Source organism: Aphanomyces astaci (genome assembly GCF_000520075.1).
Source record: "Aphanomyces astaci strain APO3 unplaced genomic scaffold supercont1.35, whole genome shotgun sequence".
NCBI classification, from domain to species: domain Eukaryota; phylum Oomycota; class Saprolegniomycetes; order Saprolegniales; family Verrucalvaceae; genus Aphanomyces; species Aphanomyces astaci.
Window position 1 is genome coordinate 110,225 of NW_009798298.1, and position 25,723 is coordinate 135,947.

General features: G+C 49.9%; 11 protein-coding genes across 15 annotated transcripts; 7 read left to right on the forward strand and 4 right to left on the reverse strand.

The window, feature by feature from the left end:
- The first annotated feature begins 105 nt into the window (after positions 1-105).
- On the forward strand, positions 106-609 carry H257_11608 (small nuclear ribonucleoprotein F). The gene is made up of 2 exons (XM_009838604.1): positions 106-182; positions 240-609. Exons 1-2 carry the CDS (start codon positions 180-182, stop codon positions 504-506), a joined length of 270 nt encoding a protein of 89 aa, XP_009836906.1. The 5' UTR covers positions 106-179; the 3' UTR covers positions 507-609.
- On the reverse strand, positions 190-2,656 carry H257_11609 (hypothetical protein). Its single transcript, XM_009838605.1, has 4 exons — positions 2,565-2,656; positions 1,911-2,503; positions 1,579-1,842; positions 190-1,515 (listed from the first exon to the last, which is right to left on the reverse strand). The coding sequence occupies exons 2-4, from the start codon at positions 2,424-2,426 to the stop codon at positions 733-735; spliced, it is 1,563 nt and encodes a 520-aa protein (XP_009836907.1). The 5' UTR covers positions 2,427-2,503; positions 2,565-2,656; the 3' UTR covers positions 190-732.
- A 686-nt stretch (positions 2,657-3,342) lies between these two features.
- On the reverse strand, positions 3,343-4,385 carry H257_11610 (hypothetical protein). Its single transcript, XM_009838606.1, has one exon. The coding sequence runs from the start codon at positions 4,298-4,300 to the stop codon at positions 3,440-3,442; it is 861 nt and encodes a 286-aa protein (XP_009836908.1). The 5' UTR covers positions 4,301-4,385; the 3' UTR covers positions 3,343-3,439.
- A 185-nt stretch (positions 4,386-4,570) lies between these two features.
- On the forward strand, positions 4,571-5,248 carry H257_11611 (hypothetical protein). Its single transcript, XM_009838607.1, has 2 exons — positions 4,571-4,740; positions 4,796-5,248. Exons 1-2 carry the CDS (start codon positions 4,583-4,585, stop codon positions 5,088-5,090), a joined length of 453 nt encoding a protein of 150 aa, XP_009836909.1. The 5' UTR covers positions 4,571-4,582; the 3' UTR covers positions 5,091-5,248.
- Positions 5,249-5,502: 254 nt separating this feature from the next.
- Positions 5,503-7,459, forward strand: H257_11612 (hypothetical protein). The gene has a single exon (XM_009838608.1). The coding sequence runs from the start codon at positions 5,587-5,589 to the stop codon at positions 7,327-7,329; it is 1,743 nt and encodes a 580-aa protein (XP_009836910.1). The 5' UTR covers positions 5,503-5,586; the 3' UTR covers positions 7,330-7,459.
- Positions 7,460-8,891: 1,432 nt separating this feature from the next.
- Positions 8,892-10,875, forward strand: H257_11613 (hypothetical protein). Its single transcript, XM_009838609.1, has one exon. It carries the CDS (start codon positions 8,974-8,976, stop codon positions 10,750-10,752), a length of 1,779 nt encoding a protein of 592 aa, XP_009836911.1. The 5' UTR covers positions 8,892-8,973; the 3' UTR covers positions 10,753-10,875.
- A 306-nt stretch (positions 10,876-11,181) lies between these two features.
- Positions 11,182-13,763, reverse strand: H257_11614 (hypothetical protein). The gene is made up of 2 exons (XM_009838610.1): positions 11,827-13,763; positions 11,182-11,759 (listed from the first exon to the last, which is right to left on the reverse strand). Exon 1 carries the CDS (start codon positions 13,622-13,624, stop codon positions 11,828-11,830), a length of 1,797 nt encoding a protein of 598 aa, XP_009836912.1. The 5' UTR covers positions 13,625-13,763; the 3' UTR covers positions 11,182-11,759; position 11,827.
- Positions 13,764-13,936: 173 nt separating this feature from the next.
- Positions 13,937-14,535, forward strand: H257_11615 (hypothetical protein). Its single transcript, XM_009838611.1, has 3 exons — positions 13,937-14,128; positions 14,188-14,325; positions 14,381-14,535. The coding sequence occupies exons 1-3, from the start codon at positions 13,972-13,974 to the stop codon at positions 14,494-14,496; spliced, it is 411 nt and encodes a 136-aa protein (XP_009836913.1). The 5' UTR covers positions 13,937-13,971; the 3' UTR covers positions 14,497-14,535.
- Positions 14,536-17,054: 2,519 nt separating this feature from the next.
- On the forward strand, positions 17,055-20,712 carry H257_11616 (TKL protein kinase). Of its 4 annotated transcripts, XM_009838612.1 has the most exons (17): positions 17,055-17,135; positions 17,190-17,327; positions 17,380-17,455; positions 17,504-17,552; positions 17,597-17,659; positions 17,742-17,807; positions 17,894-17,959; positions 18,038-18,169; positions 18,253-18,422; positions 18,564-18,741; positions 18,816-18,903; positions 19,009-19,105; positions 19,266-19,356; positions 19,424-19,697; positions 19,753-19,836; positions 20,139-20,259; positions 20,392-20,712. In XM_009838612.1, the coding sequence occupies exons 1-17, from the start codon at positions 17,100-17,102 to the stop codon at positions 20,610-20,612; spliced, it is 1,950 nt and encodes a 649-aa protein (XP_009836914.1). In that variant the 5' UTR covers positions 17,055-17,099; the 3' UTR covers positions 20,613-20,712. The 4 variants fall into 4 exon arrangements, with proteins under 4 accessions (XP_009836914.1, XP_009836917.1, XP_009836915.1 ...); XM_009838615.1 differs by having other exon boundaries at positions 17,055-17,327; XM_009838613.1 differs by having other exon boundaries at positions 20,139-20,712.
- A 726-nt stretch (positions 20,713-21,438) lies between these two features.
- On the forward strand, positions 21,439-24,319 carry H257_11617 (hypothetical protein). The gene is made up of 3 exons (XM_009838616.1): positions 21,439-22,206; positions 22,609-22,995; positions 23,515-24,319. The coding sequence occupies exons 1-3, from the start codon at positions 21,493-21,495 to the stop codon at positions 23,629-23,631; spliced, it is 1,218 nt and encodes a 405-aa protein (XP_009836918.1). The 5' UTR covers positions 21,439-21,492; the 3' UTR covers positions 23,632-24,319.
- H257_11618 lies at positions 23,545-25,658 on the reverse strand. Of its 2 annotated transcripts, XM_009838617.1 has the most exons (7): positions 25,452-25,653; positions 25,263-25,390; positions 25,066-25,213; positions 24,938-25,012; positions 24,829-24,888; positions 24,154-24,245; positions 23,545-24,067 (listed from the first exon to the last, which is right to left on the reverse strand). In XM_009838617.1, exons 1-7 carry the CDS (start codon positions 25,647-25,649, stop codon positions 23,740-23,742), a joined length of 1,029 nt encoding a protein of 342 aa, XP_009836919.1. In that variant the 5' UTR covers positions 25,650-25,653; the 3' UTR covers positions 23,545-23,739. The 2 variants fall into 2 exon arrangements, with proteins under 2 accessions (XP_009836919.1, XP_009836920.1); XM_009838618.1 differs by having other exon boundaries at positions 23,545-24,245; positions 25,452-25,658.
- Between the last annotated feature and the right edge of the window lie 65 nt (positions 25,659-25,723).

The window sequence follows — 25,723 nt, forward strand, 5'->3', positions numbered from 1 at the left end:
ACTTCATTACCTTCTACATTGTATTACCTTTGCAAATGTATAATATGGTTTTTACTATTACTCTTTATACATTATCCTTGATAGAAGCCATATTTTGTGAATTTGGAACCCAGTTCTTCTAACGAGAGGTCATATTGTTGGTGTTTCAGGTCACCACAAGCTCCGTCCTCAGAGTTGTCATGGTAGGGACGGCGGCGATGATGCGGTTCTCGTTCAATTCTCATCATGGATGTGTCTAGTCTGGCCTAATCTTGAACCCCAAGCCATTCCTTGCTGGATTGACTGGTAAAGCAGTTGTTGTGAAGCTCAAGTGGGGCATGGAATACGAAGGCTTCCTCGTGTCAGTCGATTCGTACATGAACCTGCAGCTCGCCAACACAGACGAATACGTCAACGGCAACAAGACAGGACACCTCGGCGAAGTGCTCATTCGATGCAACAACGTGCTGTATGTCCGCGGTGTCGAAGGCAAGTCGAAAGACCACCACCAAGACATGGGTCCTTAAGAGGTTGTGTCCACGTCCATTCGTCCTCGCCATCGTTCCGCACACCACCCCTTAGTCCATTTCCTATATTACCTCGTAATCGACGACCATTATCATCTTGCTACGATGCCTGCCATCAAGGTCCCTGCATCTAACGAGCCATTCAAGACCACAACTCCGTGCAAACGATATGGTCTTGATTGCAATTAATGTTAAGTTGGACGGGGACACACGCTCGGGTGGTTTTCTACTTCAAAAAGCCGAATAAATCATCGTTCATGTCGTCGTCGAGGTCCCATGCGAACCCTTCCGTCATGCTCACAGGTTCCACGCCGCCACCGTGATCGACATCGTCGTCCTTTGGATCCGATGCCCAGTCAGCGTTCAACTGACTTCGGAACGTCGGCGGCTCCTTTGTCGTCGGCGGCACGGGCGGCGACTCGAGGAGGGCCGCTTGGGTGTTGCTCATGTTGCTCACTTGAGACACTTCAACCTTGCGCTGCAGCATGTGCTGGTGCAGTCGCATTTGCTGGTGCATGGTCATTTGCATTTGAATGTGCGGCGCATGCAGTTGCACGCTTGACGATAACGCTGGCTGGGCTGCCGACGATGTTGGATGCGGCAGATCAAGTAAGAACCCCGTCGAAGACGATGTCGATGGGTCGCCAGGGGGCAACACCGGCGACATGTACGCTCCATTCGGTGCCGGCATGAGTGGGAAGCTCCACGACATGGCCCTGTCCTTCGTTGGATCGTCCCCGAGTTGCGCCAACTGATTGAGCTGTTCTTGCAGTGGATTGTTGACATTTGTGATGGTGGTGGGAGTTGGTCGACTACTTGGTTGATGGAACGGATGGGTGGTGGTGGTGGTAGATGCTGCTGGTGCATGGTGGTAAGAAGACGATGGATTCCTTGTCACTGCGATGTTGTTCTGGGTCAGCGCTGTGACTGGATGGGTATGTACGGGATGGTGGTGGCCGTGGTTGTGTGGACTCGTTGCTTTGTGCGCGGTCACCTCGGCAAGGCGTTCCTACGGAACGATTGTTATAACTCTTGTTACGACTTGTTATAATAATTATAAATACCATGATACCTGCAATTGGCGTTGCAACACCGCTTGTTCGTACAATTGTTGCTGGATCTCTTCTTGAAACTGTGCTTGCACTTTGAGCGTTTTCGACTGCATGTCGAGCTGCCGCGAGATGCTGGACGTGGCCGCGACCACCTTGGCCACTTTCTCGTCCGGATGGACTTCGCCGTCCGAGGACGACTCGCCGCCGCTACCTTCGTTCATGTCGCCCAGAGACCGTTTGCGCTTGGGCATGATCGGAAACATCGACGTCACGGCCCCTTGTGGCTATAAATCGACGAAAACTCCATCAGATTTGGAGCTGGACGATGTGTCATGTGATAGTACTGTACTACCATGACTTTGCCCTTTCGTTTTTGGTGTTTGGTGGATTCTGACACGCTTTCGTCGAAAAATTTGAGAAATTCGACGCGCGACCGGTCGTAGTTGAGCCGGTACTTCTGCAGATGCGACTTGAGGTGCTCCGTCGTGAGGCCGTTGGTGCACGCGGGGGTGCCCATCAACGTCAAGAGCGCTTTGGGCGATGCATTCTTGAGTCCGACGTCGAACACGGCCGCGACGAACAAGCGATGGAGTTCGTCGGGCCAGATGAATCGCTTCGTGCGACGCTCGTACTTGCGGCCACTGCTGCCGGGTTGCGACGTGTCGGAGATCCCGGACTCGGCGCTCGTGGCTTCGTTTGGGTGATGATGTGCTGCTGGCTGGTCGTGGGAGGAAACGGGGGACGAAGGCTTCGTAGTGGCAACGCGTCCGTCGTGTGATGACGACGAACGGTGCAGCGGTGGAGGTGGGAGGATGGAAGCAGCGCTGGGAAGTTTGGACGCCAGGCTTCCTGTTTTGGCGACAGACATTCCAGAGGGTAGTACCAGATGACAGATCCGCGGCGTGATGGCAATGGCAGCAAGGTGGTTGGTATCGTGATGGTTGCCTGTTCGTACATGATTAGCCGCGAGCCTTATGCAGGCTGCTGGTGTCTGCGCTCGACGTACCGTGGAATGGGCAATGGTGAGATTCTGATAGATTCAATGCACACGGCGGTCCTAGTGAGCGTGGTGGAGCTGAAATGCCAAGTCAGTGGTGCCCCTATAAGAATATGATCACAGCCGACAACCTTCCAGATTCAGTGCCCATGGGTCACGACTCTTTTTTTCTTTTTTTCCGAATCTTCTTTACAATCACAAGGTAATATTATTCAAGTTGTTTTTAATCTATCGTGCCGAATCTCTAGGCTGCATGGGTTTTATTCATTTATACAGGTGTAGGTTGTTGCTCCAGTCGATCTTGAAGGAATGACCTTACTGTTATCGTAATGTACGACGACTTACACGAAGGCCCTACGCGCACGCTGCTACAGTACTATAGTATGATGGACCCCACCATATACTAGTAGGACCGAGGAAGGTGTCAAAGTTCACGGCGCTTGCTTCGATTTGAATGTTTCTTCATTTCACGTGAGACTAACGTTACCTTCGAATCTAATGCGAAGATTCACAAGCAAGATAGCCAAGGCCTATCACAAACAGACCTTTCAAACGTTCCCGCCCAGGTAAGCATGGATTCCCACTCGCTGCGAACACGCTCAAGTATGTCTAACGTTACCATTAGGTTGTGCTGGTGTACAGCTGTACTAGTAGTGCTGTAGTAAGTACTACAGAGACGAACGACCGCTATACATTGGTTGAGAGTATTGGTGATGAGTCTTCCGATTCCACCAATCACAGCACAACAGTCAACGATTCATTACGGTTAAAAACGAAAGAACGCATGGAATGCAGCGCGTCATTCGCTGACGACCGCAGCCTAGCGGACCTCTGCGCTTATTTAACATGCTGGCATCATGGCTGTAGAAGTGGCTAACTGCTAACTATGAAGTGGCAGTAGTCCGGTGGTGGCTGGTGTATTTGGCACGATCTGTGGAAGTGGTGGAGGTCGTCGTACTATCCACACAACTCGAGTTCTCGGCATCGAGCTTCGCTTGTCGCCGCCGGCGCTGCTTCTTCCAGCACTTGAACAACGCCGATAGGACTGCTATGAAGCCGGCGGTGGCGCTGATGGTGATGGCGCCGATCTTGTAGATGGACGGGTCCGTACAATCGGGAGGGTTGGAGTACTCGAGCCACGAGCAGACGCAGTCGCCGTTGGCGCGAAGCGCGGCGCGCTGCAAGTTGCATGCACCACGCTTGGTCGGTGCCGGGGTGGTGGAGGCGCTGCAAGACACATCGGGGCTCGTCCCAGCGACGATGCGCACAACTTTCTCGGACGACGCACTCATGCACGGGTCCTTGGACCACCCGCGGAAGTACATCGTACCGACCGAGTCGAAGCACACAGAAAAGGCATCCCCGTCGTGCTTCAAGAAGGCGTCGTTGAGCTTGGGGAGTGCGGTCTTGTTGCCTTGAAGGAACACGTACGTGACGTTCACGACCCCTGGCCACACGAACCGCAAGGGCTCGCCTTGCTTGACTTGAGGAATGTTGCGGACAAGTGGCGGCACTGGGTCGAACGTCGGCGACCCAGGGTCAGGCGTGCTGCAGAAACAACACGCCGTCTCCTTGACGCACTCGGACCACTTGGTAGGGTCGTAATGGAACGCTGTAATCGTGTTCAGGCACGTCGCGCAGCAACTCTTTGGGATCTCGGTGCTTTGGCCTTCAATGAAGAGGAAGGGGGGAAGAATGGAAGCGCAAAGCAACCACATGAAGCGTACGATCATGATGGCCATCATCACGAATACAGATCGTGTTGTTCAGAACAAGGCCACTACCCCCGCGTAAAGGACGGCGCTGGTCGCATCGGTGCCTACTTGTGAGTTGGGAACTTGTTAGATCACCTTCTTCATTTATCGAAATATCATTTTGAAACGATTAATAGTAGGAATAATTTTCCGATAATACTAATTATAAGAATAGAGTCAATTAAAAATACTCAATCCAGAATCCTTTAAGATAAATAGATGAAGCATTTTTAACTGTCAAGTTTGGTCATGTGCTGTTGTATTTCGAACGATATGCGTGTGGTCGAGCGGGTGCAAGAAGACCGACCAGGGTCGACAGGACAAGAGCGAGGCGGAGGCGCCAGGGCTGCCTCCACGGCAGCTACGGTGATTAACCGCGACTCCACATGTCCGGTCCTGATTCGCGTCTTTTGCAATTCCTCCCACAACCGGTACGTATGTGTATTGACAAACAATTGTGCTTCTTGATCGCTTACATCGTCGTAGCCCGGAAGCGTACCAGAACATGCACACAAAATCGTTGACGAATGAGCTTCATGTGTACACTTGGCCCGATGCGACGTTGCGAGAGATCGCCGAGCTAGTACAAGATGCAAACGACGACGCAAGAAAGCACAACCGTCTGGCCATCTCCCTTGTGTACGTCGACGGCCGCGGCAAGTTCGCCGTGAAGAAGGCGGGAGTTGTCAACACGAGTCGCAAAACGCCCGACGAAGACAAAACCCTGGCGGGCTTGGGATTCCAGAACGGCGACTACTTGGACGTCGCCATCTTAACGTAACCAGTGGCATCTCGCCCTTCCTCCATCGATTCATGCCGTCAACTACGGCAACTTAGGTCCCGCACAGCACGACGTCTTCATGCTTATATAGTTCCTTCACCATGCTGACCGCTGATAAGTCCCCTGACAGTCACGCAGTCGGGTTGACTGTACCCAACATATACGCTCCAGCGTTTACTGTACACCTGTACCGGTACTTCCCCATCGGTCCTTCTTCGCAGCTTGACCGAGATCTTGTTAAGCCAATCATCGACATAGCATGTTCAAACACCTGTCACATCTCTGCAGGTCGTGTGCTGTTTACCTCCTCCACAAGCGCAACAATCCGTCGAATGGATACAGTACTCTTCCTGTCATGACATCGTGCCACGTCATAAGCCATCGAGGCGCCTTGTCAAACACAACACGATTTGTTCGAACAAATAATAGTACGGAACATTAGCACCACCAACGGGTGCTGTACGTACGTCCCCCCCGGCCCATTCGCGGAAGAACCATGGCCGAACCACAGCATCCCGGCACGAAGCAAGGCATCTACCTCTACCAAGACATCGAAGTCGCGACGACGGCGTCGCCCGTGTCTGGAAGTGGCCAGAACGCGAGCACCAGTAGCCGCGGCCACGCGTCCAACGACCCCGTGACGGGGCTGCGGACCAACTTTATGACCACGTTGCACCAGCAACAATCCGTCGACCATGACGAAGTCGACAAGCTCAATAATCCGCTCAGTCCGGCCAACGACCAAGGGCCGTTTGGGGGGCCCAAGGAGCTCCTGGCGCACCTGCCCCAGGACTTTGGGCCGGCCGCGCCCCCGTCCCACGCCATCTCCATTATCGTCGGCATTGGTGTCGGCGTCGGTCTCGGGCTCCTCTTCTACTACCTCAAAATCGGACCCAAGTACCAGCAGCTCGTCATGTTGCCGGGGGACCTATTTGTTCGCGCACTGCGTTGCCTCATGGTGCCCCTTGTGTTTTGCATGCTCACGATTGTCGTGGCAGAAACCGTCGCGCGGGGTCACACGTCGATCCTGCGGTGGCGGACGCTAGTGCCGTACGTTTTGTCCACCGTATTGGCCACCGTCCAAGGCATGCTCTTGGCGATTGTGTTTCAGTCGAGCTTTACGCTGTCGTCCGCCGCCGCCCTCGCGCATCCATCCACTAACATTACACCCGTTAACACCCTGTTCAATCTCACGCTACAGTGCGCGAACGGCCTCTACGTCGCCGCGTCCACCGACAACGGGACCTTGGCATGCGCGGACGCCACTCCGACCGCGTTTCTCGCCATGAACCGCAGCCTCGTCGTGGGCGTCCCCCTCCCCACCAAAGGAAAAGCCACGTTGGTCGATGCACTTGTAGCGATTGCAAACGTCATCGTTCCCGACAACATCTTTGCCGCGTTGTCAACGAGTGCGCTGCTCAGCATCGTTATGTTTACGATCCCCCTAGGTGCCGCCGTGGCAGTGTCGGCGTCCGACGGCCAGGATAACGTCGTACTGCATGTGCTCCGCCAGCTGCGCAACGTGTTTATGTCGATGCTCAACGGGCTCTTGTGGGTCACGCCCGTCGCCATCGCGTTCCTCCTCGCCGGCGCCGCGTGCAACATCGACGCCCAAAGCGCCCCCACCGTGTTGTCTCAGGTGGCGGTCCTCGTCCTCGCCGTCCTCATCGGCGCCGTCCTCCACACGGCCGTCGTCCTGCCGCTCGTGCTCTATGCGTGGACCAAGACCAACCCGTTTGCGTTTTTGAGACACATCATCCCCGCCTATATCTTTGCGTTCGGGTGCGCGTCGTCCATGGCGGCGATGCCCATGGTCATCACGTGCATCGAGCGGGCCAACATCAGCCGCTCGCTGGCGCACATCACAATGTCGTTTGGCACCCCCTTGAATATGAACGCTGCGGGTATATATTACCCGCTGGCGGTCGTGTTTTTAGCCAACATGTCGGGTAACCCCCTCGCCACGATGGAATGGGTCGTCGTGTTCTTTGTGAGCATCCTGGGGTCGGTGGGGACCGCCCCCGTCCCGAACGCCGCGCTCGTGTACATGATCACGCTGTGGCAGACCGTGTTTCCAGCCGAGCCCCTCCCCGTGTCGTTTGCGTGGATCGTCGCCGCCGACTTTCTCTTTGACCGGATCCGAACCGTGGTCAACGTCAACGGCAACGCTGTCGTCACCCGCATCTTGGCCGACGACATTGACGAGACCTTTGAAGCCCGCGCGCAACAACATGTGTAAACATAATAACGTTTTTACAGGGAGATGCAGCCAACTTTGCCAACTGTAATCAATCGCTGTAACCATTGAAATGCACTTCCAGTTCACCCCTCAGATTACTGTTTTTGGAGGCCAGTGATTGGATAACCGACAAATTATTGAAGTTTGATTGGTCAGATATTCTTTAGACAATCCGATTCGACACTGTCAGTTGTAGTTTAGACTTTGACACAGCATATCGAAAACAACCATGGTATCGACTACTCAGCATCCTGAGATCAAAGATAAGTCGAGTAGAGCTCGACAAACAAGGTGACGAGTTTCGACTAACGTTAGTACGCGAACAGACAAGTAGCTGATGTGCTTGATGTACCTGTACATCCATAAACTACATCTTTAAACAGGTCGTATGATATGTTCATCTCTGTGAATTCGTAGGAACCCAGTGTTGCCAGGGCCACTGGACTGGGACTCGAAGCAGTTTATGTTCCGGTGCTTGCGTTAAATAACTGAATTAACAACAACTTCAAGGACACACTAATTCGCACAAGGAGTGATGATGGATACATGTAGTACAGTCAGTACATACTTATCGACCTTAGCAGTGAAACTATACATCTACTCGGGGCTACTAGTATGCGTCGCTGAGCTGACACCACTGAAGCTCGCCAACCTGTCGTCCCCGACACCGCGATCACGTTGATGTACTGTACGTACAGTCACCATGCGAGCTGGCAGTGCCTCACTTGGGGCATGCTGCCAATGGTAAACTCAGGAATGATGCAGTAGATTGCAGCACGCTGACGTTGCTGTCCCTCTAAAGCGATCCATGAGGACTTCGACCACACCACGCTCTTTTTTCAAATGCACCGACCCTTATGTATCTTCATCATGGTATCTTTGATTGTTCCATTTCGAGATACCTCATTGGAAATATAAGCCATTGCAATATCCCTGGAGGTGACAGGACTTCTGTCCTCACGCCTCGATGGGACACAGCAAGAATTAAGAACTGTGGTCAGGCCGCAAACGCAACTTTAGGCTGCGAATCCATGTTGCAGACTCTGCACGTAATACACGTGGTACCCGGAGTCACGCGGTTCATGTCCTCACCTCGTCAGAGACTTCTACACAAACCTACATACGACATTTGGTCTTTGTATTGAAAATGAAGAGAGTCATCTACCAATATAAGCCTACGAAGTATTGTGAATTCGCTATCAACTTCCAAAATTCGCGTGGTTTGTTAATCAAATGGTTTGTCTGTTAATCAATACCAGTATTTGAATTACGCTGGAGTTCTGATTGGTTGAATATACTTGTCCTTTCTGTAAGAGCAGCCAATCAAATCCAATCCAAAACGGATTAGCTGATAGCGTCGATTTGTGATTCGATTTGGCGGCGTAACGGGGTTTGGAAATTCGTACCGAATCCACAATATTGAAACTTTCAACCAATGAGACTAATTAATAGTAACGTCGGATAGATTGTCGTAATCGCAAAGTTATCCATACCTAGTACATAATAAGAACAAGTAAGAGGATTACGTTCGAAAGGTTGCAAATCGAACAATGGTAGTTGACCTTTCGAACAAGGGACCTTTCGTCACGACTCGTCAGCGACACTCTGCAGCGCTGCGTCCACCCACTAGTCGAGTACTTGACCATGCAAACCAAACCACTACCAGGCGCTCAGGCTGGCGGTGCGAATCCAACCAACCGCGAGGGCATCCTCCTCTTTGAAGCGTCGCCCACCGACTATTTCAACCGGTACACCAACGTTCTGCAGAGTGCACCCCCCCGCACCAACTTTATGACCAACGGCGAATCCGGCAGCGACGCGCACTTCGACGAGTACAGCCAGACGCCGAGCGTGGTTCTCCTGGGCGACGACAAGGACGACCAAGTGCCGCCACATCAACGTCGAGGTCGTTTCGCCGCGACACCAGATCACGACTTTGGCCCGACACCGCCCCCGTTTCAGTCCAAGTACATCCTTCTGGGCACGGTTGTGGGCGTCGGCGTCGGGGTGGGGCTGTACTTTAGCCGGCTGAGCGACGAAATCGAGGCGCTGGTCGCCCTGCCAGGGGACCTCTTTGTGCGGGCACTGCAGTGTCTGATTGTGCCGTTGGTGTTTTGTGTGATTTCGATTGTCGTGGCCGAGACCATTCTGAAGGGGCAGGCGTCCATTCTGCGGTGGCGCACCATCGTGCCCTACGCGACCACGTCTGTCCTCGCGAGTATACAGGGCATCGCCCTCGCGGTGGCATTTCACGCGTCCTTTAACGTGTTGACTACATCGTCGTCGTCCGCTGGATTGGAAGCCATGGCTCTCGTGCCAACCGTTAGCACGTCGTTCAACTTGTCGCTGGCGTGCTCGAACGGCGTAGCGGTCGACAACCAGGCGGAGCTGACGTGCGCGAAACAGGACGCCACCACCAACTCGTCCATGCTCCGAGCCACCGTCGTGGGCTCTACCGTCACCAATCTCGACACGTTGACTTTAGTCGACCAAGTCGTGGGGATCGTTCGCCACGTCGTGTCGGACAGCATCTTTACGTCGTTTGGCCAAAGCGACTTGCTCAGCATTACGATCTTTGCGCTTCCGTTTGGCGTCGCCATCGCGCTGTGCCACGATGACCCGGCCAAGCCCAACGTCCTGCTCAATTTGTGTCGTCAGGTGCGCAACATCTTTTTGCTGCTTCTCCACGGACTTCTCGGTGTCACCCCCGTCGCGATCGTGTTCCTAGTTGGCCGCGCCGTGGCCCAATTTCACTCGGACCAGTTTGCCCACGTCGTGGTCCAAGTCACAACGTATGTCGTCGTGTTCACCGTAGGCCAGCTAGGTCACATGCTCGTGGTGCTGCCGTTGTATCTGTACATTCGCACACGGGAAAACCCGTTTGGGTTTATGAAACACCTCGTACCGGCATATATTTTTGCGTTTGGGTGCGCGTCGTCCATGGCCACGTTGCCTGTGACCATCGCATGCATCCAGCGAGCCAACGTCAGCCGAGCGTTGATCCACATCGCCATGCCATTTGGCACCCCCATGAACCTGAACGCGTCCGGCATTGATTACCCCCTTGCCCTCGTCTTCATCGCCAACATGTCGGGCTTCGGAGACCAACTCACCGCCGCCAACTTTGTCCTCCTCTTCTTCGTGACCTTACTCGGGTGTGTGAGCACCGCCCCCGTGCCCAACGCCGGACTGGTGTACCACGTCACAGTGTGGCAGACCCTGTTCCCGACCCACCCCATGCCCGCCGCGTTTGCGTGGATCGTGGCCATGAATGTGATCGTCGACCGCATCGCCACCGTCGTAAACGTCAACGGCAACGCGGTCGTGACGAGAATCCTCGCGGAAGAAATCGACGAGGCGTTCGATGCCCGGGCGGCGGCGACGACGGGGGGTCACCCATCCCAGTGGAGGACTTGGACGTGATTGTTGATTTCTACGTAGTATTCAATTGCAACACATAGCATGTGCACTTCAAGAAGAATATGATGAAGCACAGGACTTGATTGTATACGCAACACATACATCCTACTAATATGTACTTGGGAGAATGGCGGTTACCTTGGCATGATGTGTAGTGGTTCAGCCTTGACCAAATGAACGCGAGTTTATTACATGGCGAAGAGATGTAGTCGAATAGATTGGCAACGTTGCTGTTTGTTGTTGGGATGTCTATTGCACTCGGCTGAGTTTCAGTACTGTATCGCATATGGACTGCCGGTTATACAGAACTGCAGTAATCAGTTTAGAAACGTTGAGGGCAACTAACTGAAGGGGAGGCAGCACTAGGGGCGCAGAGTGTCCGACATAGAACAGATCATCGAGCACAAGATGGAAAAACCAACAGTGAATTTGTGGCGAATTAACGAAGTACATGCCAAAACCATGCAAGAGAGAAAGATGCTGATGTTTGGTGACAACGTGTCGGCGTCTCTCATCTTTTCTCACGTAGGGCATGAGTGGCTCAAGGTGCTGTCGCTACGTACATCCGTGCTCGATCGATCGTTCCCATGACGATCTTCAAAGAAATGTGGCCCTCGGTTAAATCGCACCCTGGTATTGGCGTCGTCCACGACCGCAAATACACGACGCTCGCTTTTGGGTAGTTCCAACGTCTTCTCTTCACATTATTAGCTGCTGCCTCCAACGACCACACCAGTGATGCTATCGTGTCGAAATCGTTCAACGTCACCGTGCAATGCACTCATGGACTGACTCTACGGGGGGCCTTTGCATCGTGTTCCCCCCCAAGGCTACCTCGTCGTCCATGTTTGTCGTCTCTGCTACGATGGGGTGGTCACATCTTGCTCATTGATGTATCTCAGGCCTCTTAGTCCCCGACAACTCATCTTTGGGGCTGTCGTCAGTGGGGTCGTTGGTGAGCATTGTGTTCATTTTGTTTTCACTGGGGTAGTGTCGTGGAATCGTCCAGTCTATTTTATATTTAACAGTGTCCATATGGTACTAGTACTACTACTATTCACAATGCATTAAATTTACCTCACGCTGTAAACAACGTGGCTAGCTCCTCGAGCATGTCGTCGACGTCATCGTGCTCGGCGCACAGCTGTTCGATCTGGGCTGGCGAGATACCGCTGTTGGTGGCACGTTCAAATACTCGATCGACCACGGCGCTTTGGTTGGGGCTGAGGGTGCAGGCAAAGTAGTGCTCCATCATGGCCATGGTCTGGCGGCCGTTGATCGGACCTAGTTGGACCTGCTTGTTGACACGGCCAGGGCGGATGAGTGCGGGGTCGAGCTTCTCGGGGTGGTTGGTTGTCAGGATGAGGATGCGGCCGGGGCTGTCCACGACGCCGTCCAACACGTTCAAAAGACCTGACAAGTTGAGTTTGTCCTTGGGACCCCACGACGATAGGCGGTTGGTGCTGTTGTTGTTGTAGTTCTTGGGACCCATAACCATATCAACCAATGGGTCCAGTTCTTCTCCTCCTTCTTCATCACGAGGCTGGCGGCGATGACGAGGCGAGCCACCCCCTTCAAAGCCACATTCGCCGATACCAATCATGTCGTTATCATCGCCATTACATAGGACATGTGGTGGTGGGGACGTCGTCGCCGTTCCCCCCCGTGTGATGGACGTGGTGTCGTGTTGGCTAAGACTGGTGGCATCTGTCCGAGCCAGTACAACGTTGGACGCGCAATCGACGTCCTCCATCACAAACACGATCTGGTCGAACCTTAGCTTCACCGGCAGGTCTTCGCCGTCGAGGCCAAACTTGAGGTCGAACATCATGTCCATAAGCTCCTGGTTGGTTTTGATCTTGCTCAGTGAGATGTTGACAATGTGTCGGTTCGTGTGCTGGGCCACGGCCTTGATGAGGCTCGTCTTGCCCGTACCGGGGGGACCGTGGAGCAGCAGCCCCATCTTGTACGGAAACCCCCGGATGCCAAACTTGCCTCGCTTGGTCTGAAAGTTGTCAAGCAGCGTCAGCAGTTTCGGCTTGTCATCGAAGAATAAACTGTCAAACGTCTTGTCTTCACTCAGGCCATATCGTTTGTACTTGGCCACGGACGCACCGGCGTCGCCACCACCCCCTCCGTCCCCCGCGCCCGACGAACCGGCCGTCGCCGCCGTCATGTACATGTACCGCGCCTTGTCCTTCTTGTGCTTGGCGACCACCGCGGCCTGGTAGCTCTCGAACGCGCGGTTCACAAAGGCATCAATGCGATCGGTGGCGTCCACGGCTGTCGATCGCAGGATGAACGTGATGGTCGACTCTTTGAGCGCGTTGTTTTCGCCGCCGCCGCCGTTGTGGCCGTCGTTGCTGCTGATTTCGTGGTAAAACTCGAGCTCGGGCTCGATCGTGATCCATTCGTTGAGGGGGGGGAGGGCGCCGATCTTGAGTTTCTGCAGCTCCAAACTCTCGTTCAACCCGTACGGATCGTCTTCGGGTTCGGGCTCGGCGAGCTCGGTTGCGTCAGTTTCGGGGGAATCGACCTTGTCGAGCAGCTCGTACCGTCCCGACTTCTTGGCCATGACCAAGTGGTCGCTGAGGTAGATGGAGATGGCTTTCTGGAGGATGTGGTTGTGTTCTTCCGTGTCCTGGACCTTGCCCCATGTGTTGAAGTGCGTCTTGAGCTCAATGCGCCGCACGACCTCGTTGCCTTTGCGACGGAAACAGTCGCGGACGTACGCAAACGCGACCGTGAGTTGTTCGGACGAGTCGAAGAAGCATTTGAACATGATGGGGATCAAGAGGCAGATGAGTGTGTCCAGGATCACGTTGCTCGTGCGCATCGAGTTCATCATGCCGAATTGGATCGCTGACGAGTCCATGCTAGTCGTGTTGGTAGCGACGAAGGACGAATCTGTGGGTGCTGTTCCCGTTGACAGGGCGTGGCAAGTTGGGAAATGACATGGACAAACGGCCACGTGGGCCGCGCCGTTGGGCGGTCGAATGCGTGTGGATTGTAAGATACCGTTAACGAAATGAATAGGTTGCGGTGATTGGTCGTTAAAGTTATCATATTGCGAATAAGCGCATTTGATTGGGTTATTATTGTTTTGACTGGCAGCATACATTCTGAACAGCAGTGTTGCAAGGTCGTTGCGAGAAATACGGATAATGCCACCAATATCCGGATTATCCGGATAGGCCCAGCGCAGGCGGGTACCAATAAACGATGGTCCGCTTCAAGAATCGCTACGTGATCGTGGACATGACGTCGATGCGAAAGCTGCCGAACGTGCAGCCACGAGACATCTATGCGCTCGTGATAGGCGCTATCGGCAACAACTTTGGCGACGTCGGAGCAGGGCTCATGCAGCAGTCGACCCAAGGTACGCAACACTAGGTCAAGTTCGGCATGCACTTGATGGATTGATGGGTATGCATGTAGTGGTGTACTACAATGCCGCCACTCACATTGTTGTCGTACGGTGTGGTCGAGAGTATGCCACATGCATCCAGGCCTGCCTGACGTTCATCACGGAACTCCATAACCAAGACATCAAGTTCGAGACGCTTCGTGTTTGCGGTGTGTTTTCCCGTCATCCTTGCCATGATAGTACCTCAACGAATATATAACGTAGGGTCCAATCGCACATGCAAAGACGCCCTTCTTGCCATCTCTCTGCAACGAATCGACAATGCCACCGCCCGCGACGCCATCACCCGCGAGATTGACGCGCTTGAACAAAAGGATTAAGTCACACTAATTGCAGGATATACAGTATTTACCCACCAACCGGCCTTGTTTGGTTGCCGGCCACGTGCCGTTATGACCGCAATCCCCGTGATAGTCTCAAATGTCCTTGGCGTGGCCGACGCAGAATGATATTCATGACACCGGAGTGCTAGTGAAAACACCCCTCACAATACCACATTTCGAATCTGAAGTAGACTCCACAGACAACTAACTTTACCACATCATTTCAAAGACCTCTAATACCATCTGCATGTGACCCCATCGTGTGAACGAGCGTGGCGTCGACGTTCCCTTAAGTAACACTAGCGTTAGTTGCCTCATTCAAACAGCTCCACTGTTGTTTTTCTCACAAAACACATCAATTTGCGTGTTTATATTCGACTTAGTGTACTCTGACCACCTCAGTGATCCCTGGCGATTTAGTATCGTATGTGCTCGGGGATAGGGCGCAGTCCCAGGCTGTACAGGGCTACGGGCTATAAGGTGCATCTGGATGTGATAAATTGTTACCCCTCATTGACAGTGAGACAGGATTTCGGGTCAAAACAACAGAGGAATGGCTGTTATGAGTGAGTTATATCTGTTGTGTTTTGTGTATTCGTCTCTCGCAATACATAGGCATGCAGTGTCATGAAGTCGATTGTCATGTGATTCTGTCAGGTACACCCAAAGTTCTAATTTGGGGGTTTCGGGGTTATGGTGTTTCGGGGTTACTGTGTTTTGGGTTACGGTGTTTCGGGGGTTGATACCGGTATTATTGTGCTTTTCACTCGTTTTGGCTATTCATACAATAAATCTGGGTGTTTATTATATCGACCCCAGTCATCGTGCCGTGATTTAGGGTGTCATGTATCGTTACAGATGTACTTTTAAGGAAGTGATTTATTTGGGGAAGTTCCAAGTAGTTTTCAGAAATAGCATGAGCCAATCAAAAACGATTTACCTTTTCTTTTCACGATATGTCAAGGACCTCTTTTTCTATTTTTGGTATACATAGTAAGTTGCGTAAAAAATCGCAGAAAAATAGGAAATATGTTGGAAAATTACTTGGAACTACTTTTTCGATTACTAAAAATATCTACTTGGAACAGGCCATTATGCATCTCCCTCACTTTTGTACATTTGAAAAATGTCAGTAAAATCTGATCGAAATGGACACAACCCAATAAGGTGCTTTATATTGGTCAAAATTGTTCAATTATTTCGTTCTAGCCCCACCAGCTCGTTCTTTGTTGACACCATACAGCATTGTCGGTACAACTCGATAAGTCAAAAATATGGGTACACTGATCCATGATTTATACGGTAGTTACTGTAGTACCTGCTACTCTTGGGAGCAAATTGCACAATTCAATGGTCGTCATGAACAAATTTAGCAAATGACACACAGCGAGGATAAGCACCGGAGCTCTACCGTACAGCGATGTACGTGTGGTGCATATCGTAGAAAACCACACCATCTTCTTGTTTCATCGCTTAGTACATTCCACCTGCACATCCTATGCGATGGAATTAACAGCCAAGGTGTTTTGGTCCCTTCAGCGTCACATGTAACTACAAAAGGTATTATTGCCTCAGAGTTATTTGGCTTCTATAAAACCCTAGGGAATTAGCTAAAACACCAGGTATTTATTCAACCTTGTATTAACGTTATTAATATTAACAACGTTTACAGCTTGCATTACAGAAGATGCACTACCAGTACTCTTTTAGCCATGTAAAACCGACGCCAAAAGAAGTCCAAAGTACAATAAGCTGCTTTTACAGTTATATACTGTAAAGCAGTTATATACTGCTTTACAGTTATTGTTCAAAGTGATCATTCATGTCAGTGGCCCTCGCGGAGGAATGTCTTAAAAATGATAATCCAAACTCAATTAATCAGTGTCCTTGGAAATCATCAAGTGATTTCCGAAAACAGTGACTAATGGATTAACTGTACACGAGACGATTGTGGTACTTTTCTCATTGTGGGTCACTTCAATTTGACCAAGTCATAGTACAGTATATTTGTATCTGGATTGCCTGACCAGTCATGAAAATCGAGGCATCAGATTATCGATACTAGTATTGTAAAACAGGTCCATTATTGTTGTTTTGACCTAAATTGACTAACGTTACCTTGACACTGTTTCACAGCCAAATGAGGGAATAATGCCATCCGGACACTACCTGTAGTTAGTACTTGTACACTTTCGGTTAACGTTACCGGCAATTCTAAATTCCCGGGGTTAACTGCATCATCACGTCTATTGTTCGGCAATGAAAGCATGTGGAGACCATGAAGAGGATGCATTACTTCGTACTCCAGCGTCGCCTTCCAGGTGCACAATTCGCGGGTAGACTGGTGTTTTACCTAACATAAACAGGTTTTATAAAATCGCTCAGCCAATCAGAGACTCGTCAGAGATTTTTTTTAACCCATGAAATTACCGTAAACCATCCGAGGTACTTCGGTTAAAAGACGTTAAGCCCGTCTTTCTATTTACACGCTGATCCAGGTGCGTTTAAACGTCCTTTTCACAAACTGCACCGTCGAGTTTACATTTACAACACCACGACAGTAGCCAAACGTCTCAACAGTGCCACCATTTCCGAACTACATGGCAAGCGGCACGAGTGTATTTTATTGGCTGGCTGTGAGCGCCCCCTTGATGCGACCCAATGCGAAGCTCACGCCCCCTTGTTCGTAGCTCTTGGCATGTCTGAATGTCCACGCAGGGGGCCAGACGTCGTGTCCTTATGCCAAGTATGCCAGCACATTCACGTCGAACCCAGCCCTATGCAAGCAACCCGATGCGATTCTTTGCATTGTCGACAATCAATGCAATGTACGCCCCGTTGCCCCCGTGGACGTACGTTCCTTGCTCATACCCGTCGTAGGAACTGCCTGGCAAGTCGTTTTCCATGAAAAACGTGACCAAGGACTCGACCGCCACAGACGTGTTGATCATCACAGGTACTGCTGCTATCTATCAAGAGTCTGGAATCGAATGTTACGCTGTAGAGACTGCCGAGCATTTGGCTAGCCTGCCCTTGATCGGGAATACGTACATGTAAGTCCATGGCACCATAAATGTCCCTGACTTGTGCGACACAGTCAATTTTTCGGTCCCGGACTCAAATCCCTCGGCAACTTGTCCATGTCCAACGTGTCGTTATTGTAAGGATGTGGTTCGAACCTTAAACCCCCAATCGCGATATATACGACCCACACGGTTCTTATTCGTTGTTGTTCATGCCAGGGACTTTGAAAACAATCCTGGCATCTCGTACGCCGATGCAATCTTCCCCAAAGGCATGACTCGGTTGTACGTTGTCACACATAATTTCGGCATTTGAAACTTGTGCAATTTTCCTGGAATGGATGTGTGTTTACATGTTGTGGCGAGCGTAGATCTGTGGCGCGCAGTGGGTTGACGGAGCTTCCTCCAACCATTCCGTATGGCCAGCTCACCGAGTTGTAAGTACTTTATAGTAGTGTCGTTATCCTGCTTGGATTTCCATGTGCTCAAGTATAACGTCGTAAATATATATATAGCTTTGGATGGGAGAACCAGTTCACAAAGATCGAGCATGTCGACTTTCGACAAGCCAGCGAAGTCAAATTCAATGGCATCCCCACCCTCACGTCATTGACAAACGTGTCCATCTCGTCGCGGCTGATCAAATTGTACACACGATATATACTGATATATATCACTTTTCCACACCAATCCCTCACGATATGATATATATCATTTTTCATAATATTAGCTACTTTGACGTGTCTGACTTTACGACGTTTCTCGTGGACGATCCAACGTTCCAAGTCTTGGACAGTGTCGCAACATTTCAAGTGCGTTCGATCGACGTGTCCAAGTCGTGTGTGCCCCCCAACGCCCCCAAGAGACTCAAAGCGGGATATACGGTCTGTGTCTCGTCAGGTATATATATATATATATATAATACGCTAATTCATTCCAGTATTTAATACGCTAATACATATATAAAACGCTAATATATATATATATCCTGCATCGTACGATGTCACACACTATGTTTTTTTAACACACTTATGATTGTAGTTCCGTTTCTGCAGTCCTCCCCTAGTACGCCATTGAATGCCAGGACGACGACCCCCACAGCTACGGAATCGCCGTTCAAGCTGCCCATGTTCCTCAAATGTGTGGGCGGAGGGGTAGTGATCTTGGGGGTCCTCGTATGGTTCCTAGTGTACAAACGAAAGCACCAACAAACCACCAAGTGGGTATATTATGTTATTTTATATTATTTATCATAGTTACCCCCCATAAGAATTCAATTTGATGTGGTTCTAGGGATCACTCGACAGCAAATGATTTTTCGTACCAGGCCACGACCGCCAACAACTTGTCGACACTGGACAGCATCCACTTTAACATGGAGGTGCGTGCGTGATAATATAATAATCATCATGTCGTGATTGTAAAAATAGTATAATATTCTTATATCCTTGACCAACAACAATTTATACATACAGTATATATATAGGAATTGGCACTGATTCGACTGGACGAACAAGCACTCGTCAAGATCAAGGTCGTGGCCCAAGGCGCCTACGGTGAGGTCTTTATCGGAAATTACAAAGGTATTCATACTATCATATCCATACATAATAAATACCAGTACAGGAGATATCTCAACCCTCCACGTTGTATGAACAAGTAATCTACTGCATGTATATTGGTCATGATATTTATATATATATGTGTTGATCTCGATCGATTGAACGGGGGTGTATATTGTAGGGGAAACGGTGGCCATCAAGCGTTTGCTGCCAGGGAAAAACAGCAAGCACACCGTGCTGCTCCTGATTGACGAGATCAAAATATCGTTCAAGTACAGTACGCAATGATTCAGGATCACCGATTTATCACAATATCTAAAAAGGCAGCTAAATACATAGATTGGAATGCCCGCATATTGTCCGAACATTGGGGGCGAGTTGGGTGACGCCGTCGATGCTCGAGATGGTCGTGGAATGGATGGACCAGGGCGACTTGAAGGACGTGCTCGAGGACACCAAACCAGCCACCCAATCGACCCACTCGACGTCGTTTCCGTGGCGTCAGAAGCTCGAGTGTTTGCTTTGTATTGTCGAAGGCCTGGTGTACTTGCATTCATTGGACATTATTCATCGCGACTTGAAGTCCCGCAATGTGCTCATGGACTCAACCAAGGTCGGTTCTCTTGTAGTGGCTACGAATGGGATTGACCCTAAACAATGGGGCGTAGGGCACGAAATTGACCGATTTTGGGACCGCCAGGGAAGCCACGAGCGACACCATGACCATTGGCGTCGGCACGTACCGATGGATGGTAGGAATTTGCATATGCAGAATGCTACTCGCCATCCGGATATACTACTACTATTGCTGTAAATAAATTGTCCATTGTAATAATTTTATTCCGACATACTACAAATTAGTTATGGTAATCTGCAATCTGATTGGCTGCTTCATCCTATTGTTCTGTACTTACTGTATTTGGTTATGTCGATCGATTTACTCTCTAGTTTCGACTACGTACTGTAACAGAGTAAACACAACCAGAGCTGTTTACTTTATATAGTGTGATCATGATGATGATGTAGTGGCGATATGAATGAATATCTATAATAGGCCCCAGAAGTGCTCAAGGAAAACTACTACACGGTCGCGGCAGACATGTATTCATTGGGCATGGTCATTTCGGAATTGGACACGCACCACATTCCGTATGTGGACCTCACCAACGGACGAGGTACAGTAGTAACTCTCTACTAAATTACGTCATAGACTACTACTACGAGTGTGTGACGCGGTCGAATACAAAACGAATGCATGGGGTTGTGACGCTGTCACATGTATACTATATGTTGTATGTGGGACGTAGGCAAAGCGTTGGTGGACACAGCCATCATGAGCATGGTGATCCACCAGGAGATCCGACCGACGCTCACGGCGCTGTGTCCGCCGTGGATCAAGCAACTGGCGCTGCGATGCCTCGAGTACGATCCAGAAGACCGACCCACGGCCCTCCAAGTTTCGGCACTTGTGCGAAAGCACCTCAAGCTCATGGGCGACGACAACCAAGGCGGGTATCAACACCTCTAACAAGGACGAACATACAGATTTTTGCACCTTTTGTTAAACAACACAATCATACGTAGAAATGTTGCAACGAGGCAATAATCATGCACGAACTAATAATTACTGCATTATATTGTAATACTTCGAAGTAGTTAGTATACTTCACACAAACCATTCCATTCGGCATGTCAACCACGATGATCGGACAAGCGACGGTGGTTGGTTGGGCAAGGCCGTTGAGAGTGGCGACATGATCCCTCTTGTTGATGCAGTGGAAGCAACAACACTGTGTGCACACCTCGCACTCTTGGGCAAGCTGAGAGATACAGTACAGTACTGTATCTCACTGGATAGCACTACTGTATCATAGTGTCAAATTTGTGCTAATTAAGAGTAAAAGCTTACTTTGGACTTGCCAGAATGTACGTACTTCAAGTGGACAAGTGCATTTTAGAATGACCTAGCCAATCAAACGTTTTACTATGGAGATATTTGAACCAATCATAGTTTATCCAAAAAGTACCTCTTTATTAATATGTATGTACTTCAGTAAACCATATATTGAGCAAGCTTAAAATCTGACACAATCGATGTTTCGAGACTATGTAGTCTACAAGGTTACGATGACGACCGTATCGTGAGCGTGTACCGATTTGCTCGCGACTTGTAGCACTATTACATCATGGTTCATCATGACTGCGGCTGGCTTCACCGCCACGGAATGCGTCAAATCGACTTGAAATTCGGTCAATGCTGTATTTTCACAGTTTCAAATGTCTTTTCGTATTTTTATGCCCCCCCCCTACCCTGATATCGTTCTGGGCCCACCCAAGGCGGCAGCCACCATTGTTTCGGCACCTTCCTTGCATCATTCGAGTTTGAGCGTGTGCACATATCGTCAATCATGATGCGACGTGGCTTGTCCTTGGCGCCTCGAGCGGTGCTTTTGCCGTTATCAAGACAAAACCTTCCTCACGCCCGCGCGTCGTTGTTCTCGAGCATTCCGAAAGTTCCGGCTGCTGCAGCCGCCGTGCCGTCGCACGACGTGTCGGCCGCGATTGCGCAGGCGATGGCGGAGGAGGAAGCGCGCAAGAAACGCAAGCCAGAACACATGCCGATCCGAGCCGTGCACCTCGCGCGCAAGATGGACATTGTGTCGCTGTTCCAGCGGCTGTACACGGATCGCTTCAAGGTGAGCCACTACCTGTACAAGGACTCGATCGTGCTGCGGCTCAGTGCGACGAGCGACGACCGCAACGCCGCGTGGCTGTCCAACCTCAACTTGAACATGAAGCCGTCGACGTTTCCCGCCATGACTCCATCAGCTCCTCCGTCCTCGGAATCGTCATCCTCGCCCTCGACCACCGAGGTTCCATCGCGCCGCGCCAAGGACAAATGGGTCGTGTACTTTGACTACGGCGCCGTCGTGTTCTTCAACTGCGACGACTCTCTCACGGAAACATTGGTCAAGCATGCCAAGAAGTACTGCAGCGACGCGTTCGACATCCGCGGCCACGACGAGGAGCTGCTTCTGGTTACCGACCCCGTCCAAACCACATGGAGCGAGCTCAAAGAGAACAACATTCGTGTGCAAGAGATTGACCACGTCAATATTCAGGTCCGTCCGTTCATAGTATTGCCTTTCTTTTACCCAAAATGTGGACTACTTTAGTGCGAATTCTTTGCCACATCTATCGATCCATTATTGTTTCACTTTTGTATGTAAAAAGATCGTCCAGGATCACACTAATTTCAGTCACACACTAATTCGATGTGGATTGGTCGAAGAGTGGATAATTTGATTGGCCACTAATTCGTGTTTTGTGGGTTTTGATTGGTCGTATATCGATGATTGTCTGTTGATTTATTTGGTGATTCTGGTGGAGAGCAAGCACCCAAACCCTCCAATATTTCATATATATATATATCGACAATATACATACAGTATTTGTAGCCCTTGTCCACACCGTTCGTACCGACAAATATGCCATTCATTTTGATCTTCATTTTTTCTTGATAGGTGATTGCGGGGGTGCTGGCGCAAACCGTGGCGTTGGAGCACTACGAACGCCAAGTGGATGCAATCTTGGCCGAGTTTGAAAAGCTCAACACCCTCGTCGAGAAGAAGGGCCCCCAGACCGCGCTCTTTGGCCTCACGTTCCTCGGCACCCAGTCCACCGAGCGAGAGCAGCACCGCAAGCTCTTTCAAATCGTCGCAACCAACAACACCCTTCTCATCGACCTTGTGAGTAAACTGCGCGTGATCGACCGCAAGCGACCGGGGGATGCCGCGTGGAGCCATACGCGGTACCATAGCATGTGGGAGACGTTGTTGGAAGAGTTCGAACTGAACGAACGATTCAACAACTTGAACTTTAAGCTCGAGCTCATCCAGCACAACACCAAGGTAAGCCACACCAAGTGGGTACTAATTCAGGTGTTGACGAATATATATATATATATATATATGATGACATGGAGTATGGCGTATATATATTTTTTAATGTGAAAACAATATATATATATGTATATGCTGTGCTTTCGAGTGAAATTTCATTGTGTTGTGGTTTCTCGTTGGAATATAAATCGATTTGATTGGCTTCTTCATATGTTTGAGGGTGGTCCCCCAATATTCCAAAGAGATTACACATACCTCTTTTTACTTATTTAAATAAAACATATAAATAAATAGACGAGTGAAAATGGAAAATAGATTATAAGAAAGTATATAAAAATATTTATAAATATCTGAAAAATGTTAAAACATTAGCTCAAAATTATTAACCAATCAAAACCTTCTCAATGAAAGTCAACCAATCAGATCGATTGTGGATCGTTTGGTTGGCGTGATTCGATTGCACCCCCTCCCCAAATTTGTAAATTTGTACTATCAAGTCGACAAAGGATATTGACATGTTTGTGGTAGTTTTTCCTTGAAGTGCTGAGCTCGCACAAAGGCACGCGAATGGAATGGTATATTATTATTTTGATTGCCGCCGAATTAGCCATCAGCGCGTACGAATTAGCAATGAAATTGCATTAATACAATGTCCCATCGCCCCACGTTTCTTGACCTCAACTCTCGTGTGGTTGTCGATCTACAGTACTTGCTTGGGCAACAACGGATGATATCGACGACTACTACCCCCCTCTAGTCGTCGGACGTCTTCCACTGCGCATGTTCGTGCGGTGCCTTCCGCGACGTAAATGCCGACGCCGGCTGCCGTCCCCCGCCGTTGACATGCGCCCAGTACGCATTGAAAGACGCAAAGTCAGCGCAGGTCAAGTGCACGGCCTTGGTGCGCAGCATCGACGCCAGCAGCGCCTGTAATTGCTGGGAAGTGGACCCCTTGGGCACGAATTCCGAGGCCAGCGTCGTGATTTTGACAGTGTGGTACGCATGTGAAAGCACGCGGCAAAAGAGATGCCACCCCGCCGATCCGCATGTATGGGTTGGCGAAATCGCTTTGGATTCGTATCTACAATACCCAAAGAAGGACGATGACGATATATGGACCACGAAGTACACAGCATGCTAGCTAGAATGAGTACTAGTTCGTAGTACCGAATCGCCACAAGGTGGACGCGAGTCGGGGGTGGTAAACTGTCCAAGATAGGGAGAAACGTCAACACCGCTTTGCCGTTGCTTCGAGTGCCCTACATACATACAGTAAATAATACAATTATATATTTCAACATGCAACTATTCTAAGCGATAACTCTAACAAAACTTTTTTTATTTTTCCAAGAAAAAAGCATCAAACTGGTGAATATATATATATATATATATATACATTCTTCGTATTTATTATATTTAATAATACGAAGAATGTATATATATATATATACATATAAGGGTGTGAGTCTGGATATAAAAACGGCTAACATTTTTGATATTTTGGAAATTTCTAAGAAAAATCGGCAAAAAATGAAAAATTATCTGCCTGGACCAAAATGTGGAGAAAGAATTCAGTATGTTGCCAAATATCTCAATTTTCGCCAAAAAATAGAAAAAGTTGTTCAAGGGACTTTTGTTTTCGGAAAGTTGGCAATTACTGCGAATCATAGATTTTCTTCGAAATCAGTTTGATCCAGACAGGAAATATTACTTTGAACCAAATTGTTGAAATATTAACTGGGCAAAAATCGGAGACCCGCCCTAAATATAAATACTATCAAAAGCGCATCGATTTCTGAATATAGAATAAATACTACGAACGAGTTGTATAGTAATTAATACCTCTGGAAAGACAACGACGGGACTAGACGTGCGACGAAGAACGTCTTGGAGCTTGACTGGCTACACAAGCACAGTATTGCTTAGCAAGTTTCGGGGCGTTCGGACGTACGCGGGTGAGAGAAGTCAGCGGAGGAGCCATGGCCTGGGCAAATGCTCCTAGCAAGCCGAATGTTTGCACTAGGTTCTAGGAAGTTTGATATTACATGATGCGAACGTGATATGATAGATGTGTAGTACCTTGGAAGCGTCGGACGCGCACGGGAACACAAACACGGGCGAGTACCGAAAGCCAAAGTACAAAATGTCGAGCACGGACGAGTGGTTGGCCACAATGACATCCCCAGCCTTGATGCCGCCCAGCGCAGGTGGTTTCGTGCCTGGCGTGCTACATTTCCATCCGTGAAGATCGTGCAAAGGATGTAGATGCGACGTACAGCAGCCCCAAGCGTCTGGCGTTTGCCGCTTCGTCCTTGATGAATATCGTCGTGACAACAAGGATCAAGCCTAGCACAATCCAGTCTGTCGCTCGATGGATGACGCGTCCAAGGAACGGCACATGATCCTATGTTGAACAATGTCATGCAAGCAGGATATATGATATGGTTGGTGCTGTGATCGCATACGAGTATCGTGTGGACGGCACTGAGCAACACAAGCCCAAGCACGAGTGGAAAGAGCAAGATCCATCGAAGCAGCGCCAGAATACCTCCGAAGAAGACTTGCGTCCATCGCAGGATGGCATTCGCCGGCAGTTGATGCGGCGGCGGCACAAACGGGTTGATGCCAGTCGTCAAGTCGGACCAGCGGCTGTACTTTTCCATCGCGACCGCGAAATGCCATGTGAAAACCCCGTATTCTCTGTGATACAGTACTTATATTATATTTGGCTTTCGTA

Coding starts and splice junctions, on each gene's coding strand:
- H257_11609 (XM_009838605.1), bottom strand. CDS start 2,426: ATGTCTGTCGCCAAAACAGGAAGCCTGGCGTCCAAACTTCCCAGCGCT. Junction 1,843..1,910: donor AACGAAAGGGCAAAGTCATG/GTAGTACAGTAC, acceptor GTCGATTTATAG/CCACAAGGGGCCGTGACGTC. Junction 1,516..1,578: donor TGTTGCAACGCCAATTGCAG/GTATCATGGTAT, acceptor ATCGTTCCGTAG/GAACGCCTTGCCGAGGTGAC.
- H257_11618 (XM_009838617.1), bottom strand. CDS start 25,649: ATGGAAAAGTACAGCCGCTGGTCCGACTTGACGACTGGCATCAACCCG. Junction 24,246..24,828: donor CCGTCGTTGTCTTTCCAGAG/GTATTAATTACT, acceptor GTATGTATGTAG/GGCACTCGAAGCAACGGCAA. Junction 24,068..24,153: donor GTCCACCTTGTGGCGATTCG/GTACTACGAACT, acceptor TGGGTATTGTAG/ATACGAATCCAAAGCGATTT.
- H257_11615 (XM_009838611.1), top strand. CDS start 13,972: ATGGTCCGCTTCAAGAATCGCTACGTGATCGTGGACATGACGTCGATG. Junction 14,129..14,187: donor CATGCAGCAGTCGACCCAAG/GTACGCAACACT, acceptor GTATGCATGTAG/TGGTGTACTACAATGCCGCC. Junction 14,326..14,380: donor CGAGACGCTTCGTGTTTGCG/GTGTGTTTTCCC, acceptor TATATAACGTAG/GGTCCAATCGCACATGCAAA.
- H257_11617 (XM_009838616.1), top strand. CDS start 21,493: ATGATGCGACGTGGCTTGTCCTTGGCGCCTCGAGCGGTGCTTTTGCCG. Junction 22,207..22,608: donor TTGACCACGTCAATATTCAG/GTCCGTCCGTTC, acceptor TTTTCTTGATAG/GTGATTGCGGGGGTGCTGGC. Junction 22,996..23,514: donor TCATCCAGCACAACACCAAG/GTAAGCCACACC, acceptor TGTTTGTGGTAG/TTTTTCCTTGAAGTGCTGAG.
- H257_11613 (XM_009838609.1), top strand. CDS start 8,974: ATGCAAACCAAACCACTACCAGGCGCTCAGGCTGGCGGTGCGAATCCA.
- H257_11612 (XM_009838608.1), top strand. CDS start 5,587: ATGGCCGAACCACAGCATCCCGGCACGAAGCAAGGCATCTACCTCTAC.
- H257_11610 (XM_009838606.1), bottom strand. CDS start 4,300: ATGATGGCCATCATGATCGTACGCTTCATGTGGTTGCTTTGCGCTTCC.
- H257_11614 (XM_009838610.1), bottom strand. CDS start 13,624: ATGGACTCGTCAGCGATCCAATTCGGCATGATGAACTCGATGCGCACG.
- H257_11616 (XM_009838612.1), top strand. CDS start 17,100: ATGGCAAGCGGCACGAGTGTATTTTATTGGCTGGCT. Junction 17,960..18,037: donor TATGGCCAGCTCACCGAGTT/GTAAGTACTTTA, acceptor ATATATATATAG/CTTTGGATGGGAGAACCAGT. Junction 19,698..19,752: donor TGCTCATGGACTCAACCAAG/GTCGGTTCTCTT, acceptor AATGGGGCGTAG/GGCACGAAATTGACCGATTT.
- H257_11611 (XM_009838607.1), top strand. CDS start 4,583: ATGCGTGTGGTCGAGCGGGTGCAAGAAGACCGACCAGGGTCGACAGGA. Junction 4,741..4,795: donor TGCAATTCCTCCCACAACCG/GTACGTATGTGT, acceptor ACATCGTCGTAG/CCCGGAAGCGTACCAGAACA.